Genomic DNA, 19,281 nt, shown 5'->3' with positions numbered 1-19,281 from the left:
ATTCTGAAAAAAAAAATGCAACTTTTACCTAACTCAGTACACAAAAACTAAAACTCTCTCAAATTTGAATTTAGTCTAACAATTCACAGGGGAAAAACCAAGTGGATGAAAAAATGTCTATTCAAATTACGACATGCAGTTGAATCGACAACGTAGCATTTATCTATCAGCATTCCTAGGACAGAGAGTATAAACGGATAATGAGTCCAGAATTAAACAAAAGAGAGTCGATTGCCATTAGGAAATTGCAAAACTTTTTTTAATGACTGCAAACTTTCTCCCAAAACAAAAGTCCATCTTTTTAATAACAATATTCAATTGGTGTTATTATATGGCTGCAAGATATGGAACATGACAGTCTCTGAAGATTTTAAAGTGAAGGCATTATAAAAGGCTTCTATTCTGAGAAATTCCACAGTTCTAAATAGTTTGCATGATTCAACAAAGTCTTCCCTCTCCCTCCCCACCCACCAATATCTCATAAGATGATTCTTCAATGTATCCCATAAGATAATTCTTGAGTTATCCCTATCTGGGTTCTTGTGTCAGAACTTTTTACCTTCCTAATTGCTGCTGTGGTCATTCCATATAGCAGGAAAGGAAGTTAATTCCTTCAAGATATGGTGTTGGTATTTTATAGGTAATATTTTCTCATTTCTCTGTCCCATTGGACAGGTGATAATCTATGAAATCCTGTAAATTAAATCTTACCATTTGGAAAATACAGTTGTTAGTTTGGGAGTTAATTTTTAAATTTCTATTACTTAGAGACTGCAGTTTCTGTTCTAACTTTTACGAGACCTTTGGCAAGTCAGCCTCTCTAGGTCTCAGTTTCCTTATCTGTAAAATAAGGGAGCTGGGCTAGATGACCTCTAAAGACCCTTGCCAGTAAAAGATTCAAAACAAGAACTTTACACATGCATATTTAGTTTTATGCTTTGATAGCGAGCATTACTACAAATCTATCACAAACTCAATGTTTCTCTTTACCGAGACACTAGGATTCAGAGACTGCTAATACATCAGAAACAGAAGAGTTCTCAGAGATAGATCATCTCCTCCAACTCTTTCATTTTATTGTTAAAGAAACAGAGGCCCACAGGAGAGAAGGGCAAGTGAGTATTGCTAGCAGGCAGAGCTGGGACCAAAACCTGGAACTTCTTGATGTCCGGGCAAGTGCCCTTTCTACAATGTCATTCTGCCCCTCTTAATATGGTGATGGCCCCATTTCCCTTCATCTGACAACTTGGAAGAGGCTCGTACAAATAAAACAAGAACCGACCTCTCAAATGCTATTACAGAAAGATCTATGAAAATGCAAGTACAGTTTTTAGGACAAAACAGAGCAAACAGCACGAGGAATGGGTTAATTAAGCTCATCCATTCATTGTGGGAATGAGCAAAGGTAGGGCTGAAAAGGAGACATAACTGCAGTGGACATGGGACTCACCAACCAGCATATGTGTTGTGTGAGATCAGGAAGCTAGGGGACATAGTGGATAAAGTGCTGGCTTTGTAGTGAGAAAGAACTGAGTGTGAATTCAGTCTCAGATGCTTAAATGCTGTGTGACCCTGGGCAAGTTACTTAACTTCCCCCAGTCTCAGTTTTCCCCATTTGTAAAATGGGATAGTAATAGTAGCTACTTCACAGAATTGTTGTGAAGATCAAGTGAATTAACATCTAGAAAATATTTTGTAAACCATAAAGCATTATTATCATTATTAGAGCTCTAAGGAAGCCCTGTAATCATCACAGTACCTTTGCTTATAACATACACTAAGTGTTAAGTGTATATTTTATGGGATTTTTTTCCAGTGTCTTGACTCCTGTAGAAAAACAGATGTGAGGGAATGAAGACTATTGTATCTCGATGAATAAACATGTTTAAGAGGCTCCCACAGGTGATGCTGGTATGCAATGTGACCCCCATAGACCTTGTCTATAATGAATTGTCATATTCCCCTGGTCTATAAATTGTAGAAAGCAAATCAGAAGGGTAAATTTCCATATGAGGACAAAAATATGGGTATGACTTATGTGGCCAGAGTTGCTTTCCTGATGGGTTTGTTGTATGTTCTTACTTCTCTTACAAACAGAAATCAAACAGAGACCACAATGCTTCCTGCAATAAACCTCCAATTCTATTATTGATCCAGAAATTGGGTTCATAGTACCTAATAACTAATACTTCTTTGATACAACAATTGGGAAGGGATGGTAATGAAGAATAAAACATTTACATTAAAAAATTAAGTTTGGCAGGAGAAAAAATTGCTGACAGTTGTACTGTCTCATGTAGAAGGCATCCATTGTATTTATCAAAATCCCACCACACTCCCCACTCTCCAATAACAATATATTGAGAAGAAAGCTGAGACGAGAAAGAAATCTGAGTACAGAAAAGGAAGAAACAGAGAGCACAGGCTAAGATATGGAGGGATTAAGTCTTGGCAGGGAGGAGTCATTTTTAAAAATACTCTTGAATCTTTAAGAGGTTCAGTGCCATGACTGCACCACAACAAGGAACCACCAGGTGGAGCTCAAAATGAAAGTAGACGTGATCATCGGGTTTGGATTGGAGAAAAATGTGCCAGATTTTTAAAAGATGCATATGATGCAAAAGTTGGAAGGAACCTCACAGAGCATTAAGGCCAAGCCCTGACTTTACAAAGGAACTGACTGAGACCCAGAGCAGGGAATGACTGGCCCACATTCTCACTGCCCTTAAATGGTGAATTGGGATCCCAATATTCTGACACCATGTCTGTGCTTCCATTACCTGAGGACTCATCAGGGACACTGCACAAAGAATTACTACATAGCATATGAGGCTACACTAGATGCCTTCTGAAGTCCCTTCCCACTCTGAGGTTTCATGATTGTTGAAGTAAAGTAAAAGATTTAACAAAGAATCGGGAGGGGGGAGCCAAGTTAATCTAATGAAATCTGCTGAGATACTGTGAAAGGCTAATGGATTATTCTAATCTTTAGCAACTATATCACGGCATAACAGGCAAATGTTACTTTTGCTTTCTCTATATTTCCTAGACTTCTCGAGACTCCTTTTATCTTGACCATACCCCAAAGGCTTGGCAAACCTAGGAAGTAATAGAATTTCTTTCATACCAGTTTCTACTTGTGCCAACAAGATCTGGAATTGGTGATAAGTCAATAGACCTGTCTTCTCGTCTGGAAATCCAGTCATGGCAGAGTTTGTGTCTCTCTTGCTCCCTCCCCATTTCCCCCTCCCCCTGCCCACCTAACATTTGGTTTTCCCTCTTTGCTCTTGGACTGTGGCCCCACCAACACCAGAGTCTCTGTGCTGGTCACAGTGATGGTGCAGCCGTAAGCCTTGTGAGTCCGAGGGTTGTCCTGTCAAGTGACCATCATCATAGGGAAGCCATCATCATCCTGGTACTTAATCACTGTGCTGTGGAAAACCTCCAAAGGAAGCTCCACCTTCCTCCAATATGTGCCAGATTATTGAGAATTATCATACTGCAGATAACGGATCAACCGGCCAGGGAGTGGCAAAGTGTCTATGAGACTGATGCGATATTTCCCAATGGCCTTTCGAACTCTCAGGCGGCAGAGGTGAGCCAGGGGTCTTGGCGGCTCTAGAACAAAAAGAAAAAGACTGAAATCAAGGACTTATTATTTAAAGGCTTGAGAATCTCAGACAGACTCAACTCTTTATCCCTACCCACAGATTCTAGCCTTAGCCATGGCATCCCAGAGATTGAAAGCAGGGGCCAGTAGGTTCTTAGTTCAGTCGAATCAGACTTCTACCAGAGCAGACACTTCATAAATGTTTGTCAAACTGAACTTCATTGTTAAGTCTTGACCTCTGAGACCAACCCAACCCTATCGTGATATCTATTAGAGTTATTCTTCAAGAGTCCTGAATAATTAAGTGATGGAGGAAGAGTATGTGTAAAGGATAAAAAAGAGGGGGGTAAAGTGGGAGGAACTTGAAAGTAGAAATCCAAGGTTCAAGTGCTGGCTCTGACCCTTATTAGCTGTATACTACTAAGCAAATCATTTAACCTCAGTGAACCTTATTTTCTTCATCTACAACATGAGTTAAAAAGATACTTACATTAGCTTCCTCCTGGGGTTATTTTGAAGGAAAGAATTTTATAAACATTAAAGTTCTCTGTAAATGTGTTATTGTTAGATATACTATGTGATATGGGCAAGCTGTTTTTCTTTAATAGTTTTCTCCATTAAAAAAAAAGTCTGGATAAAATAATGTCTAAGGAGCCTTCTATAGTTCTAACTTGCTCAAAAAAGTGAGACATCAGGGTCACCTACGTAAGAGATAATCCAGTCTCAAAGAGCTCATATTCTAGTGGAGATTAGGGGAGAAGGTAGTAGAAGCAATATCCTAACTCCTCTTCATATAGTCAAGTTAATGCAAGTTTTTCCTGAAAAGGCATTGAGACATTTCTTGAGATTTGGTTGACTCAAGAGAATAGAAGTTCATGCTGTTGCCATTACTTCCTCTCACCTGAGGGAAAATCAGCCAGGAGGCATGCTGGGAATGGGGAGAGGGGAGGCTTTAATGTTTGTTGGATCAACTTGGGTAACTAAGGCAAGAGAGCCTCAATGCCTTCTTCTGTTTATATTTTTTAAATTTTAAAATTTTATTTTTAATTTATGAAATGAAACAAGCATTTCCCTATCATAGTATAATAATAATCTTTATTATTTTTCTGCTATGGCTAATTAAATTTTATTCCAGTATCAAGGCTCATTGACCAGGGGACCAGCCTGAGTCCAGTCCAGTCGAGAACAAAGGGACATATAAATAACACATGAGATTATACAGAAGAACTAGAAGTACCAATCTTTGAGTGAAAACCACTAATTGAGGGTAGTGTGGCATTGGGAAAGACCTCTTAATAAGAGTGGTGCTTCAGCTAAGTCTTGAATGAAGCCAGGGGAACTAAGAGATGGAGTTGAGGAGAGAGAGCATTCTAAGCATGGCAGATAATCAGCAAAAAAAAAGGCATGGGGATGGGGATGGAGTGACCTTTAAGAAGAACAGCAGCATTTAAGCCAGTAGATTGTAGAGTACATGGAAGGGAATCAAGTGTAACAAGACTGAGTGGGCAAATCCCCTGCCAGGAGGTAGAGTATACCCGACACTCATAAACACCTGCTTTTTCTTTGATTACAGCCCAGTCTTCATAGCTCTCAATGTGTTCCTTCAATCTGGCACACAGCTGCACATTCCCAACATAATCCAGGAGAACATCGATAATAGGTCCGGCCCAGCGGCTGACCTCAGGGGCAGAGATGATTTCACAGAACTGAGAGAAAGAACATAGGCAGTTCAGGATCTCAACCAATCAATCCATTGACTGATCGATAATCATTTATTAAAATCTTTCTATAATAGTCCAAGGATCCTAAGACGAAAGATTCTTAGATCACGGTCCTACAACTATTTGCTGATCCTTCTCTAAGCCCATTGGACCATAAGAAAGGAACATGGTGGAAAGATTTTGGAACTTGAAGTTCAAATATTTTTACTCGTCTGGACTATGCAATTTACTAGGCAAGTTACCTCCTCACTGTCTACCTATTTCTTCTACAAAATGGGCATGTCATTGCAATGCTTAACTCACAGGGTCATTGTAAGGATCAAATGTGCTAATGTAATATAATTCTCAGGCAGCTAGGTGGCATGATGGATAGAGCACTAGGCTTGGAATCAGGAACATTCATCTTGAAGAGTTCAAATCCAGCCTCAGACACTTACTAGTTGTGTGACCTTTGGTAAGTCACTTAATTCTGTTTGTCTCAGGTATCCCATCTGTAAAATGAGAAGGAAATGGCAAACCACTCCAGTGTCTTTCCTAAGAAAACCCCTAAATGAGGTCATGAAGAGTCTGACACAACTTAAAAACAACAACAATAATCCTAAACAATGCTACAATGTTTAACTCTGGTCAGACCAGTCCAGGATTCTAGAGACAGCTAGGGGGAACAATGGATCGAGTGCTGGGCCTGGAATCAGAAGACCTGAGTTCAAATCCTATCAAAGATACTTCCTAACTGTGATCTTAGGCACAGGTTCTAAAAATTGCCTGCCTCAGTTTCCTCAACTGTAAAATGGGATCATAATTGTACCTCCCTCACAGGGTTGTTGTATAAAGTGCCTGGAACATAGCAGGTGCTTAATAAATGACCGTTTTCTTTCCTTTCTTCCTTTTTTCCTTCCTATGTTTGACAGCATTCCGCTTAGATTTCCCCTTAGATTCATTTAGTTCAAACTACCATCCAATGCAGTGATCTTCTCAACAACATTCTAACCTCTGTTTAAATAATTCCAGGGACAGACAACTCATTATCCATTCTTGTGTTTGAAGCAACACTACTTTTCCTGGGCATCCTTATATGACCTTACACCAGGTGGCTTCCTTCCAGGCACACACAAAACAAATGATCCCAGTAAAAGTCAATGGTTTTGTTCAAGAGGGATGAGGAATGTACATTTGCAGGATATGATGGACCTCATCAACTTTTGGCCAATCTTTCTCCTTGGGGCAAGCTTTTAAATCACCCAAGGTGATGGGCCAGGGAAATAATTTAATGAGCTAAAGGACTTTTTAAATGGGGACATCAATCTCTACAGTACACTAAACAGAGCTATAGAAACTTGATTTTTTTCTCTTCTAAATTACTAGTCAAATTTCTCAACCTGGCAATGTTCTAAAAAGTATTTTCAAGGGCAATTCTTTCTCATTTGGAGACTACCCTGACCTGTTCCCATCTCCTTCCTACACTTGGGTATTGGTATTACTGCACTCTACTGTCACAAAAATTAGTTACTGCTTTGTCCTATTTCTGACTTTGAGAACTGACCCTGCCCCACCCAGACCACGGGTTTTTAACCCAGGGTCCATAAACTTGTGCTTTTAAAAAAATAGTTTGATAACTTTATTTCAGTGTAGTTAGTTTCCTTTATAATCTTACATATTTTATTTTCTGTGCTTGAAAACATTCTGAGAAGAGCACTGTTGTCATCGAGTTGTTTAGTCATTTTTCAGTTGTGTCCAACTCTTTGTGACCCCATTTGGGATTTTCTTGGCAAAGATACTGGAGTGGTCTGCTATCTCCTTCTCCAGTTCATTTTACAGAGGAGGAAACTGAGGCAAAGAGAATTAAGTGACCTCCTCAAAGTCATATAAGTGTCTGAGGCTTGATTTGAACTCATGAATCAGAGGACTCTTCCTGACTCCAGGCTCGGTGCTTTATTTACTTTGCCACCTGGCTACCCAGTTGTCGTCATAGCTAGCATTTAATAGTACTTTACTCAACATACAATTATCTAAATTTATCCTTACAACAACCCTGTTATTCTCCCCATTTTATAGATGAAGAAATTGAGACAGAAGTTAAGGGACCTGTTCAAGGTCACTTAGAATGTTGTTTGAGGCTGGATTTGAATTTAGGTCATCTTGATTCCAGGTCCATTTCTCTATCTATTGAATCACCTAAGCTTCCTGAGTTTCCACAGACCTCCAAAAGGGTCCATAGCACAAAAAAAGGTTAAGAATCCCTGCTCTAGAGATTCATTCATCTATGTGCAGAACACAGATTATTAGATAAGATAGAGTCCCTTGAGAAACTCATAATCTAGTAGTGGGTTAAACATACATAAAAAGAATGCAGAATATGACATGACAAGCTCATAAGAAAAGTGTAAAGCCAAGTACTATGTGAGTTCCAAGGGGAATCCAAGAAAGACTTCCTTGAGGAGGTGCCATTTTAAGGTAGGTTTGAAAGGAAAAGCAAGAATTCAACCAGTTAATAAGGAGAGAAAGAGAATTCCAGGTATAGAGAACTCTGTAAGCAAAAGCATAGAGACCATATCTCATTTAAAATAGGCTGATGTCAAAGTATAGAAGGCCTTGAATGCCAGGCAGAGAGGAGTTTAAACTGTACTGAGTAGACAATATAGAATAATGAACTATTTTGAAAAAAAGGAGTGATATGACCAGATCTATGCATAATTAAAATTATCTTATAATTTTATTCAGGATGGATTTGAAGGGAGAAAGCTTCAAGGCAGAGATACCCAGAATTCATTCAATTATTTCCCTGGTCCATCATCTGGGTGATTTAAAATCCTATTGTAGGGAGAAAGCTTGGCAAGCAACTTTGCAAAAATTGATGAGGCTCATCATATCCTGAAAATACGTGTTCTTCACCTCCCTAGAATAAGAAGGCTATTCACTTAATCCCAGTGCATTAGTTTGTTAATTATTTCCTATTTATCTTGTACCTAGATTGTTTTGTTTGCCTGTTATCTCTCCCATTCTACTGTAAACTCCGCGAGTGCAAGAATTGTCTTTTCCCTCTTTTTGTAGCCTCAGCACTTAATAAATGTTTGTGGATTGATTGATTATTGCTGTGGGCAATAATGAGGGCTTTTACTAGGGTGGTAGCTATGGGAACAGAAAGGAGATGGATAGAGGAAATATTGGTGAAGTGGAATTAATAGAACTTGGTCATTGATGGCATATGAGAGGTGAGGGAGAAGAAAGGGCAAAGGTAACCCCAAGATCTAGTCCAACATTTCCCAAGTTGATTTAGCCATGGAATAATTTTGTCTTTGAAATAAATTGAGCCATACTGTTTGGAATTTAAAGAGAACATAGAAACTACCTAGCCTAGCCCCTTCATTTTCCATAACAGATGCCCAAAGGGATGAAATGATTTGCCCAAAGTAACACAGATCTTTCTCCCCTATTAGATTTGAAATCCCATGAGTTCAGGGTACCTATGTATTCTGTTTCATCTTCACAGCTGTCTCAGTATCTAGTATCATTAGTTCTTTGCATACAGTAGGAACTTAAGTCTTTATTGAATTGAATTGATTAAAAACTTTGCAATTAATAACTCATACATGGCCAATGTAGAGTTGACCAGAACAGAGTCCAGATCAGAAAATGACGGAGTTCTGTTGACCTCTGCCCTGATGAGGTCATATCTCCAATCCCATGTTCCATTCTGGATATCACATTTTAGGAAGGATATTGACAAAGTGGATCACATCCAGAGCAGCTCAACGGGGTGAAAATGGTACTCGAGACCATGACATGAGAATCACATTAAAGAACTATGAACATTTAACCCAAACAAGAGAAGATTTGTTTGTTTTGGGTTTTTTTTTACATGAGGTAGGTAGAAAACAATCATAATTACTATCTTCAAATATTTAAAATTTTCATAGGTAAGGATTAGATTTGTTCTTTATCCCAAGAGACAGAATGAGGACAGATGGATAAAAATAACAGACAAGAACATTGGGTACTTAAATCTCTTCACAAACCGTCCCCATTTGTCTTACTCATCTTCTTATACATTATGCCTTGCCTCTTGGCAATCCAGTCATACTGGCTTACTTGCTGGTCTGCATGCATGATATTCTATTTCCCATCTCTATACCTTTGTCTTTGCTGTGCCCCATGCCTGTAATTTTACCTTCCTCTCTCAGAATTCCTGGTTTCCTTCAAGGCTCAAGTCAAGTGCCACATTCTACCTGAAACCTTTTCCTATCCATCTCCCTCCATCCTAGTTGCTTTCATAAAATTCTTTGCATTCATTTTGCATAAGTTATGTCTAGCTGCATATATTTACATGTTGTCTGTCCTTGTTAGAACATAAGCCTCTTGACAGCAAGAATTATTTTACTCTTATCTTTGTATTTCTAGTACCTAGCACAGGGCTTGGCACATAGTAGGTTCTTAATAAAGGCCTAATGGATTCAATGTCAGGAAAAACTTTCCAACAACTGTAAATGATCAAAAAAAAGTGGAATGAGGTGCTATCTTGAGGTCTTCCAGTAGAGGAAGGATGACCAGTCTTTGGGGATGTTATAGATTCATTATTTGGGTAGAAGCTAGACTCAGTGACACCTGAGATCCTCTCCAGCTCTGTGGTTCTATGACTTTATGCTAGTCTTGAGTTTCTCTACCTACCTGGACAACAGTGGGTGATTTGTCCACAGGCATCTCACTGAACCTGCTTGATGTGGTCTGTGTGTCTGGGTGGGGGCCATTCCCATACTGACAGGTGAAGCAGGAATCGCCATTACACCCTAGGTCCATGAGGAATTTCAGAAGTGAAAGACACTTCATGGAGAACATGATAGTGGCTGGGAAGGTGGTGGGATGGCTGGAGATGTAGGCATCAATGTTGGCCCCATAGTCCAGCAGGAGCTTCATAGTTTTGAGGCAGCCATGGCGGATAGAGATGAGCAGAGGGTTGATGATGTCCACGTTGGGGCTTGCCCCAGCCTGTAGAAGCATTTCAGTAGCATAGATGTTGTTATTGATAACAGCAAAGTACAGGGCAGTGCTCCGCCTGTCCTCGTACAACCGGGACCTCTCTGGGGACAGGGTCGCATTGACATCAAAGCCAGCATCCAAGAGCTCCTCCAGCACATCATCATTATTCCTCTCGGCAGCCAAGTGAAGAGGGCTTATCCCACTGCGCTTGATACGCGTGCGACTGGTCACAGGAAGCAGCATCTGAACAATCCTATGAAGCAAGATAGAAATAAATTATGGGATATCTCACTAAGAGCTTTACTTGGAATAGGACAAATGTACTGTTGATTCCATAGTCATGTTATTCTGTTATAGCAGAAACAGCAACGGCCTTAAGAATTTAAAAACCTGATTTCTGGTCCTAATTCTGTAACCCAGTGACCTTAAGCAAGTCACATAACCTTTCTAGTCCTCAGTTTCCTTGTTTGTAAAAGTAGAGGTGACTAGGTAGTACAGCAGATCGATCACCAGACCTGGAGTCAGGATGATCAAAGTTCAAATCCAACCTGACCCTTGGGCAAGAGACTTAATCTTTGTTTGCCTCACTTTTCCTCAGCTGTAAAATGGGAATAATAAAAGTACCTACCTCCCAGGGTTGTTGTGAGGATCACTAGGGAATAATGTCATCTCTCCCACCTGTGTTGTTACAAGGATCAAAGGAGGAAACATCGTGTGAAAATACTCTGAAAAACATAACTGTTTCAGGAAGGTACTATTTTTATCACAGCTAATAACTGAGACAGCCAGATGGCACAGAGGATATAGAGTGATAGGCCTGAAATCAAGAAGAAATCAAGCATTTAAATCCAGCAGATACTTACTAGCTGTATGACCCTAGGGACAGGACCTGACTTCTGTCTGCCTCAGTTACCTCAACTGTAAAATGAAGATGATAAAAATAACACCTATCTCTCAGAGTTAGTGTGATAACCAAATGAGAATGTGCCTGGCACATAATAGATAAAATATTATTATATTTTTAATTTATTTTTAATTTATTATATTTTTATTATATTATATTTACAATGCATTATATTATATTTGTATTTTATTATAATTATAATTTATATTATTAACATTATTAGTTATTCTTATTAATTTAACAAATCTATTATGTTTCTAGTACCATGTAGGTATCCTGGGAGAGAAGTATGGAGTAAGAGAGCCAAAAAGGCAGGAAATATAATACTTGTATTACATGAAATTTCATTTTAACTGGGGAGACATTTTCTCTGGAGTCAGAGGACCTTGGTTCCAATCCCTACTCTTATGTGAATCTTGGAAAAGTCATTTAATCTCTCTGGGACTTAGCTTCCTTACCTGTAAAATGAGGAGGTTAGATGGAACAGGGGTGCGCTGGACCTCACTAAAGGTCAAATTTACAGTCTGAGTATTTACACCTAGGGAATCAACAAATGCATAAATCAGACCTTTATTGTTCTGGTGATTGCCTAGGGCCTACACTTAAGAAAATGTTCATCTGTTGTTGCCCTTGAGTCATTAGGATTCTTTCTGACCTCATTTGGGGTTTTCTTGACAAAGATACTGGATTGGTTTGCCATATCCTTCTCCAGCTCCTTGTACAGATGAGGAAACTGAGGTAAACAGGGTCAAATGAATTACCAGGATCGCACAACTAGTAAGCATCTAAGGCTGGATCTGAACTTAGGTCCTCCTGATTCCAGAGCTGGCACTCTATTCACTGCACCACCTAGCTGCCACCTACCTAACTTAGTGTTAATGATGCAGATTTTACTTTAAAGACTTTTTTTTCAGAAAGCTGGTAGTTAAATCTTTTACCAGCATACCACTGCCTCTAGACCTGTTGTTGTTGTGTTCGTCCTTCGTTGCCAAAGAAGACCATGCCATCAGAGAAATAATGACATGACTTGCACTTGACTTTGTTTTGAGTGAGGGAGGGCTGTGCAAGGTCACCAACCTCACTTCTTCTCCTGAGCCATCTGGATCCAGTGACCAGATATTCATCAGGATAATGGGAGATAACCCAGGATGCTGGTGGACAGAATGATAAGGGTGCTTTTCTTAAATTCTAGTACATTATCAAGATACTCAGGGTAAAAACTATTTGACTAACAGCCATGGAATGAACCTTACCTCCAACAAGAAAGGCTCTATGTTCAAAAAATGGGAGGCCATAGTCCTACCAGATCTCAAATTGCATTGTAAAGCAGCAATCATCAAAACCACTAGGTATTGGCTAAGAAACAGAGGGGTAGACCAGTGGAATATGTTAGGTACTCAAGACACAGTAGTCATGATCCTATGATAAATTCAAAGAAACTTTAGTAGTGAATTGTTAGCATCAGTGTCAGGTGGGCAGACTTAACAAACATAGAAGTTAGTTTTATTATATTTATCTGATTTTTGTAACATCAAAACTATGTTATCTGGACTTACTGACTTCTAAGGACTCTTCACATTCTAACATTATATGCTCTAAGCATTTTCTAAAAAAAAATACTAGGTCAAAATTCCATAGCACTTAAGATTTATTGATTTCTTTCCTAAAAACTTTGTGAGGTAAGTGAAGAAAAAATAATTGTCTCCATCTCAAAGACCAAGAAACTGCATTTCAGAGTGGTCTACCACAGTTTACAAAGCTATTTCCTTCTACCTCCAACATTGTGTTCTATATCGTAATATACTCTATGTCGAAAAATCCCTTTCAGTTCTAATATTCTCTGGTTCTGATGCCATTTTATGGGGCTTATCACAAGGACAGGTCTACATGACTCTAATCCTTCTTTCAAAGTGTGCTAGAATTTCAATTTGTTTTGAATGAGTCTTAATATTTCTCTCCAAATGGATAAGGCTTATCAGTTCATTTGAACTGAGAGGAACACTGTGTGAAAATATGCTGATTTATCCATATAAGCTGAAATGTGTGTGTGTGTGTGTGTGTGTGTGTGTGTGTGTGTGTGTGTGTGTGGTATGTAAAATCTGAGATAATCAGAAAAATCATGACAGTAAAGTCCCTTTTCAAATGCAAATGTTATCTTGGAGGCCTAATAAAAGTATTACTGTCTGGGGAGAGGTGGTATTATGTGATCCTTTTATTTTCAGTCAGAGGAGTAATTATCAAGGAGTTTTACTGGGTGGGAAGGGAGTCAGGACACTTGGTTTCTAGTTTTCATCCTGCCAGAAGGTCACCTAGTCAGATCCCTCATTTGGCACAGAAAGGTAGAGTCAAGATACTTTGAAGAGAACTGACTTTAGGCAAAATCCAAGAGACAGGGTCATACTTTCATGTGGGAGAAGGTAGGTGACACCTCGACTCACTGAATTTTTTTCTTCAGGTATTGCAAGAAAAATAAACAAAGGAAACCTTTGGACACATAGTTCTCTTTGGGCCTTTGTCTTCTCTTACAGAAAAGTCATAGGAACATAGACCTTGAGTTGAAAGGGATTTCTAAAGTTATCTAATCCAACCTATCCATATGTATGGATGAGGAAATGGAGACCCAAAAGGTTAGGTGATTTGCACATGTTCCCACAAGTAGAAAGAGAAAGAGTTAACATTTGAATTGAAGTACTCTGACTGAAAAATCATTTTTTTTCTGTACCATACAGCCTCTCTAGTCAAAATGTAACTATGATTAATTTACCCAAGGGAATAGCTTATGACAGACCTTTCTCCCAGTGATGACCAAGATATCTAACTCAGAGATTCCCAACATGGGGATGGGCTTGTATTGGTAGGTAATGAATTTCCCATCACTGGAAGTGATTAAGCAGTAGCCAGATTGTCATGTGTCCAGAATGATAGAGAAAATGGTTGTAGCAAATGACTTAAAAGGTCTTAAGATTCTCTCATTTTAAGATATGATTCTGTACCCTCTTCCTTCCTTTACAGAGGAGCCTTGGGCATGCAACTTGGTTGATGTGCTGATTAGTTTTAACAGACTGCTTTTATCCCCCTCTCTTCTTGATACTTAAAGGCAGTGTGGTAAGAGTGGATAGAATGCTAACCTCCAAGCCAGGACAACTAGAGTTCATATCCCATCTCTGAGACTTCATGGATTTGTGACCCTTCCCTACTCAACTTCACTGTCATTCAACTTCTCAGTGTTTTAGGTAACTCTCTAAGACTGTAAGTTGCAAAGAAAGTGTTGACTTACATTGGCAGAGTTCCCTATACCAGTGGAATTACAAGGCCACTCCCTATGTTTATTTGTTTTAATCATGTCCAACACTTTGTGACCCTATTTGGGGTTTTCTTGGCAAAGATATTGGAATGGTTTTTGCCATTTCCTTCTCCAGCTTATTTTGCAGGTGAGGAAACTGAGGTAAACAAGGTGAAGTGACTTGCCCAGGGTCACACAGCTAGTAAGTGTCTTGAGGATACATCTGAACTCAGCAAGATGAGTCCTCTTGATTCCAAGCCTAGGACTCTGTCCACCATACCACTCTATGCTTTTACTTCATTCTAAAGTATAGATCTCTGGATGGGGAAGGGGAGAGAGAAGTAAAAGAATACAGACAAATCATCAATCCAATTTTAAAAGACTCTGTGATTCTAAGACTACATGATTCTAGAAACTGGTTACTATTATTCTAGATTCTATGCCTGAGGCCAACAGACAAGGGACCATTGAGGAATGCAGATTCAGTTGCAGACCCTAATCTTCACAGGTGACCACATCTTTTTACACATTTCAGTGGAGGGCAGGAATAGTTCACAGAGCAGATGCCACGTAAACAGTTTTTCAGCTTACCCAAGTCCTGGCAAAATGAATTTTTCTGGCCCCCTTGAAGTCGGACACCACTAAGTCACACTATGATACCAGCAGAAAGTATTATCATTGGGATCACTGTCTGTTGTTTCACAAATCAATCTTTCAAACCTACAAAGGAAATTTACACACCCCGGGGACTTATTGCCTTATAATTTCTGTTTGTGCAGGCTCAGGAGACTTGATCTAGACTCACAAAGGTGGCGGTCAAAGGAGGAAGGGCTAGGTGCTGTGGGCCTGGCCCTCAGCCATCCCTAACAAATGCTTTGTCACAGCCATAACATTTCCCAAGCACCTACTGCTCAGGGCCAGAGGGCTCTCTTTGCCCAGGCAGGGGTCAGAAAGATTACAGTGACAGAGCTGGGAGGTACCTTATGGACCATCAAATCCAGCTCCCTCACTTTGTAGATGGGGAAACTGAGGCCAAGAAAGTAAAATGACTTGCCAGGGATCAAATATCAGAGGTAGGATATAAACCAAGATTTTCATTATTATTGTTCAGTTGTGAGTTTATTATCACTGACTGTCAAGTAGTTTTTCTCTTGTCCAACTCTTCATGACGCCATTTTGGACTTTTCTTGACAAAGATACTGGAGCGTTTGCCATTTCCTTCTCCAGCTCACTTTACAGATGAGGAAACTGAGGCAAACAGAGTAAAGTGACTTGCCCAAGGTTACACAGCTAATAAGTATCTGAAGCTGGATTTGAACTCAGGGAGATGAACCTTTCTGGTTCAAAGGCCAGTGCTCTATCCACTGCATCACCCAACTGCACCAAGGTCTGTCTGACTTCAAGTTCACTGTGCTATCCATAACTTCTCAGCTTCAGAGGTAAAGAGAATGAGGGTGTAATCTTGGCTATTCTACTTAACAGGTGTATGACCATGGGCAAGTCATTTCTCCCTATTTGAACCTTAGTTTCCTCATATGTAACATATGGGAGAGTGGTCCTCTAAGTGGCCCTAATTCTCAGACATACATACATATATACACACATATACATACATATATGTATGTATATACACACATACATATCTATGTGTGTATATATGTATACATATGTTAAGTGTGTAGTATAAGTATTTTTCTCCTCATTGTACAGATGTAGAAACTGTGCCTCAGAAAAAGCAACATTCCACTCATTTCCTTTCTCTTCTTAGAAGAGAGGGAGGGCACGTTGCTAGGGTTCTCAGAACCTTGAATGGGAGAATGACATTGAAAACCCCCTACAAACCTTCAGCATTTTTCCCCTCTAGAGAAAATAAAACAAAAATACAGTTTCCCATTAGAAACTTATCTGTATTCATAGAATGATTTGTCCCCAAGTGTTCTCCCAAGTAAATATTGTCTGGCCTTCTCTTAACCTCCAGAGATATGAGCAGGGGGGACACATGCCTTCCCTCTCCTTTTCCTAGGCCTCCATTTACTATTAGCTATTTGGATTATTTGACAATAAATAATGTTTCTGTCTTTGTTCTGCAGGTATGGAAGGACCTCACCGGGTAGCAATAGATGAAGGAAGCTGTGTATAAATTAAATTTTTATGAAATGATTCATATTGTAAACATACTAGAAGAGCACCATGGAGATTTAAAGAAACCCTGTGGAAAAGCATAGAAAGGAAAGAATGACCCTAATGAATCTTTTGTGTGAATGTGGATTTTCATAAATCAATCTGCTTTGAGTAAGAAACACCTGTAGATGGAAATTGGCAAAAACAGAACCACAGAATGTTAGAATAGACCTTAGAACAAGAGAAGGATAAACAAGCATTTATTAAGCACCTACTAAGTGTCAGACACTGGGCTAAGGGCTTTACAAATATTTCACTTGATCTCTGCTAAGACCAAAATCTTAGCACAGAAAACAGAGAAGGTTAGGACCAGAAGGGACCTTAGAATGTAGAATGTAGAAAGTAGAAGGTCAGGATTGAGAGGGACCTTCAAGATCGTTTAGTCCAGGGGTTCTTAATATGTAGTTCATGGATAGATTCCAGGGCGATCATGGACTTGGATGCTAATAAAATTAAAAATAAAAAAAAAATTGCATCTTCATTTTTACTAACCTCTAGCTGAAATCGAGCATTTCTTTCAATTATTTACAGATATTTCTGAGAAGGGGTCCCAGGTTTCACCAATAAAAAGTTAGGAACCTAGTTCAAGGCTGACTCCCCCTTTTTCCAGATGAGGAAATTGAGGTCTAGAGAAAGGAAAGGATTTATTTGTTGGGATATAAAGGTGTGGATGGTATCAAAGGCACTGGGAATTTTGAAGCAACACGGCTTCTTTGTCAGTGTTATCCACAGGTCCCACACTCAGTGGAAAGCATTGTCACCTAGTAGACAAATTGCCTTAGAATCAGGAAGACATAGGGGCAGCTAGATGGTACAATGGAGAGAACACCAACCCAGGAATTAAGAGGACCTGAGTTCAGATTTGACCTCTTATAACTTATTAGTTGAGTGACCCTGAGTAAGTCACTTAACCCCAATTGCTCTCACATATACACACACAAAAGAAAATAATCAGAAAGGCCTGACCTTGAGACTTGCCTCTGACACAAACCTATTATGTAACCCTGGGCAAATCTCTTAATCTCTTACTTTCTGGGTCAGCTTTCTAAGACTAAAAGTTGTGGAGATACCTGCAGTTAGGCATCACAATGGAGAGGGCACTGGGCCTGGATTCAGGAAGACTCATCTTCCTGAGTTCAAATCCAGCCTCAGATACTTCCTAGCTGTGCGACCTTGGGCAAGTCATTTAGCCCTGTTTGCCTCAGTTTCCTCATCTGTAAGATGAGCTGGAGAAGGAAATGGTAGATTGCTCCAGTATCTCTGCCAAGAAAACCCCCAAATGGGGACACAAGACTTGATAATAACAACTTCCCTCTTCTAATCCTTTTGTCTTTTTCCTGTCTCTAGCTTGTTTGTATATGTTTTATTTGCTTGTATTACCCCCAGTAGAATGGGAGCTCGTTTTGCCTCTTCTTGTATCTCCCATGCTTCTTACAGTTCTTGGCACATGGTGTGCATTTGGTAAATGTTTATCAACTGACCAGACTGAGTGGCTGAACCTATACCAATAGAAGGAGTTTCCTCATCTCGGGAGTTGCCTGGACCAATGAAATCCCAGGCTCAGCCTCTCTCTCAGACCCTGATCAAGGAGGGTATAAACAAAGAGACAAACACCATAGAAATCAAGAGCAAATGTATTGTTGTCATTTCTATGTAATAGAGTTTTCATGCTTTTGCTCAAAGTCTGAATAGGACATTCCTATAAAATTACACACTAAATTCGCGTGACTCCTGAGGGTTCACCATGGAAGATAGCATTCCAAATACCAGAGCAGTTAATAATGATTGTCTACTTGGCAGAAGGACTGGTCCTTTCTAAAATACATGTGGTGCTGGCTGCTCTCAAGATACAGTGTGTTAACACTTCATTTCACACCAATGAAAAAAGTCAGGTCTGTACTTGACCTGTGAAAGAGATAGGACCTTGTCATTAGTTATATTAATTATAACTATGGAAAGAGCTTTGAGCCAAGAATAAGTCTAAGAACACCACATAATTCAGGCATGTTAATAGATTCATAGGCTCATGGATTTAGAGCTGTAAGTGACCTGAATCAAACCCTCTCATTTTACAGAAGAGAAAACTGAGGCCCAGAGAGGTTAGGTGACTTGCCCAAGGTCACAACAGCTACTAAGTGCCCGAGGCAAATTTGAACCATAGTCTTCCTGATTTCAAGTCCTGTGGTCTATCCACTAAGCCAGCCCACTACAGGCAACTTTCTACAACTGAAATCAATGTCTCCAAAGTTCTATGCCAGTCAAATATTTCTAAATTGAATCATATCATGAACATACTGGGAGATCTTGACATTTAAAAGAACCCTGCAGAGGGCATACATGTAAAGCAAAGAATTGTTCCTATTCCCATATATTTTGTGTGTATGTGGATTTTCATGTGTCCAATTTGTTTAAATTTCTACTTGTAGGTAGAAATTGGAAACCCATAGCAGAATATCTGAGTTCACTGTCCATTTTGCAAATGAGCAAAAAAAAACCCAAGCATTGTCAAACAGCTGGGGATCAGCATCAAGGTCAAATTAGAAGGAATCTGAGGTCAGGCACAGAGGTGCGTTAGAAATAAGTAATCTGTCTTATTGGAACATGGTGG

The 19,281-nt window shown here is 39.5% G+C and overlaps 1 protein-coding gene across 9 annotated transcripts in view; it reads right to left on the bottom strand.

Moving 5' to 3' along the window:
* Positions 1-241: 241 nt before the first annotated feature.
* Positions 242-19,281, bottom strand: part of ASB2 (ankyrin repeat and SOCS box containing 2) — a 164,640-nt gene continuing 145,600 nt past the window's right edge. For all 9 annotated transcript variants that reach the window (XM_072622476.1, XM_072622475.1, XM_072622478.1 and 6 more), the window contains 3 exons: positions 9,997-10,558; positions 5,163-5,316; positions 242-3,618 (listed from right to left, as the gene is read on the bottom strand). In XM_072622476.1, the coding sequence (XP_072478577.1) occupies positions 3,482-3,618; positions 5,163-5,316; positions 9,997-10,558 (853 nt within the window). In that variant the 3' untranslated portion in view covers positions 242-3,481. The remainder of the gene's footprint in view (positions 3,619-5,162; positions 5,317-9,996; positions 10,559-19,281) is intronic.

The sequence above is a fragment of the Notamacropus eugenii genome, chromosome 7 (assembly GCF_028372415.1).
Source record: "Notamacropus eugenii isolate mMacEug1 chromosome 7, mMacEug1.pri_v2, whole genome shotgun sequence".
NCBI classification, from domain to species: domain Eukaryota; kingdom Metazoa; phylum Chordata; class Mammalia; order Diprotodontia; family Macropodidae; genus Notamacropus; species Notamacropus eugenii.
Note: the sequence above shows the minus strand (reverse complement) of the source record. Positions and strands in the feature narration are given on the sequence as shown.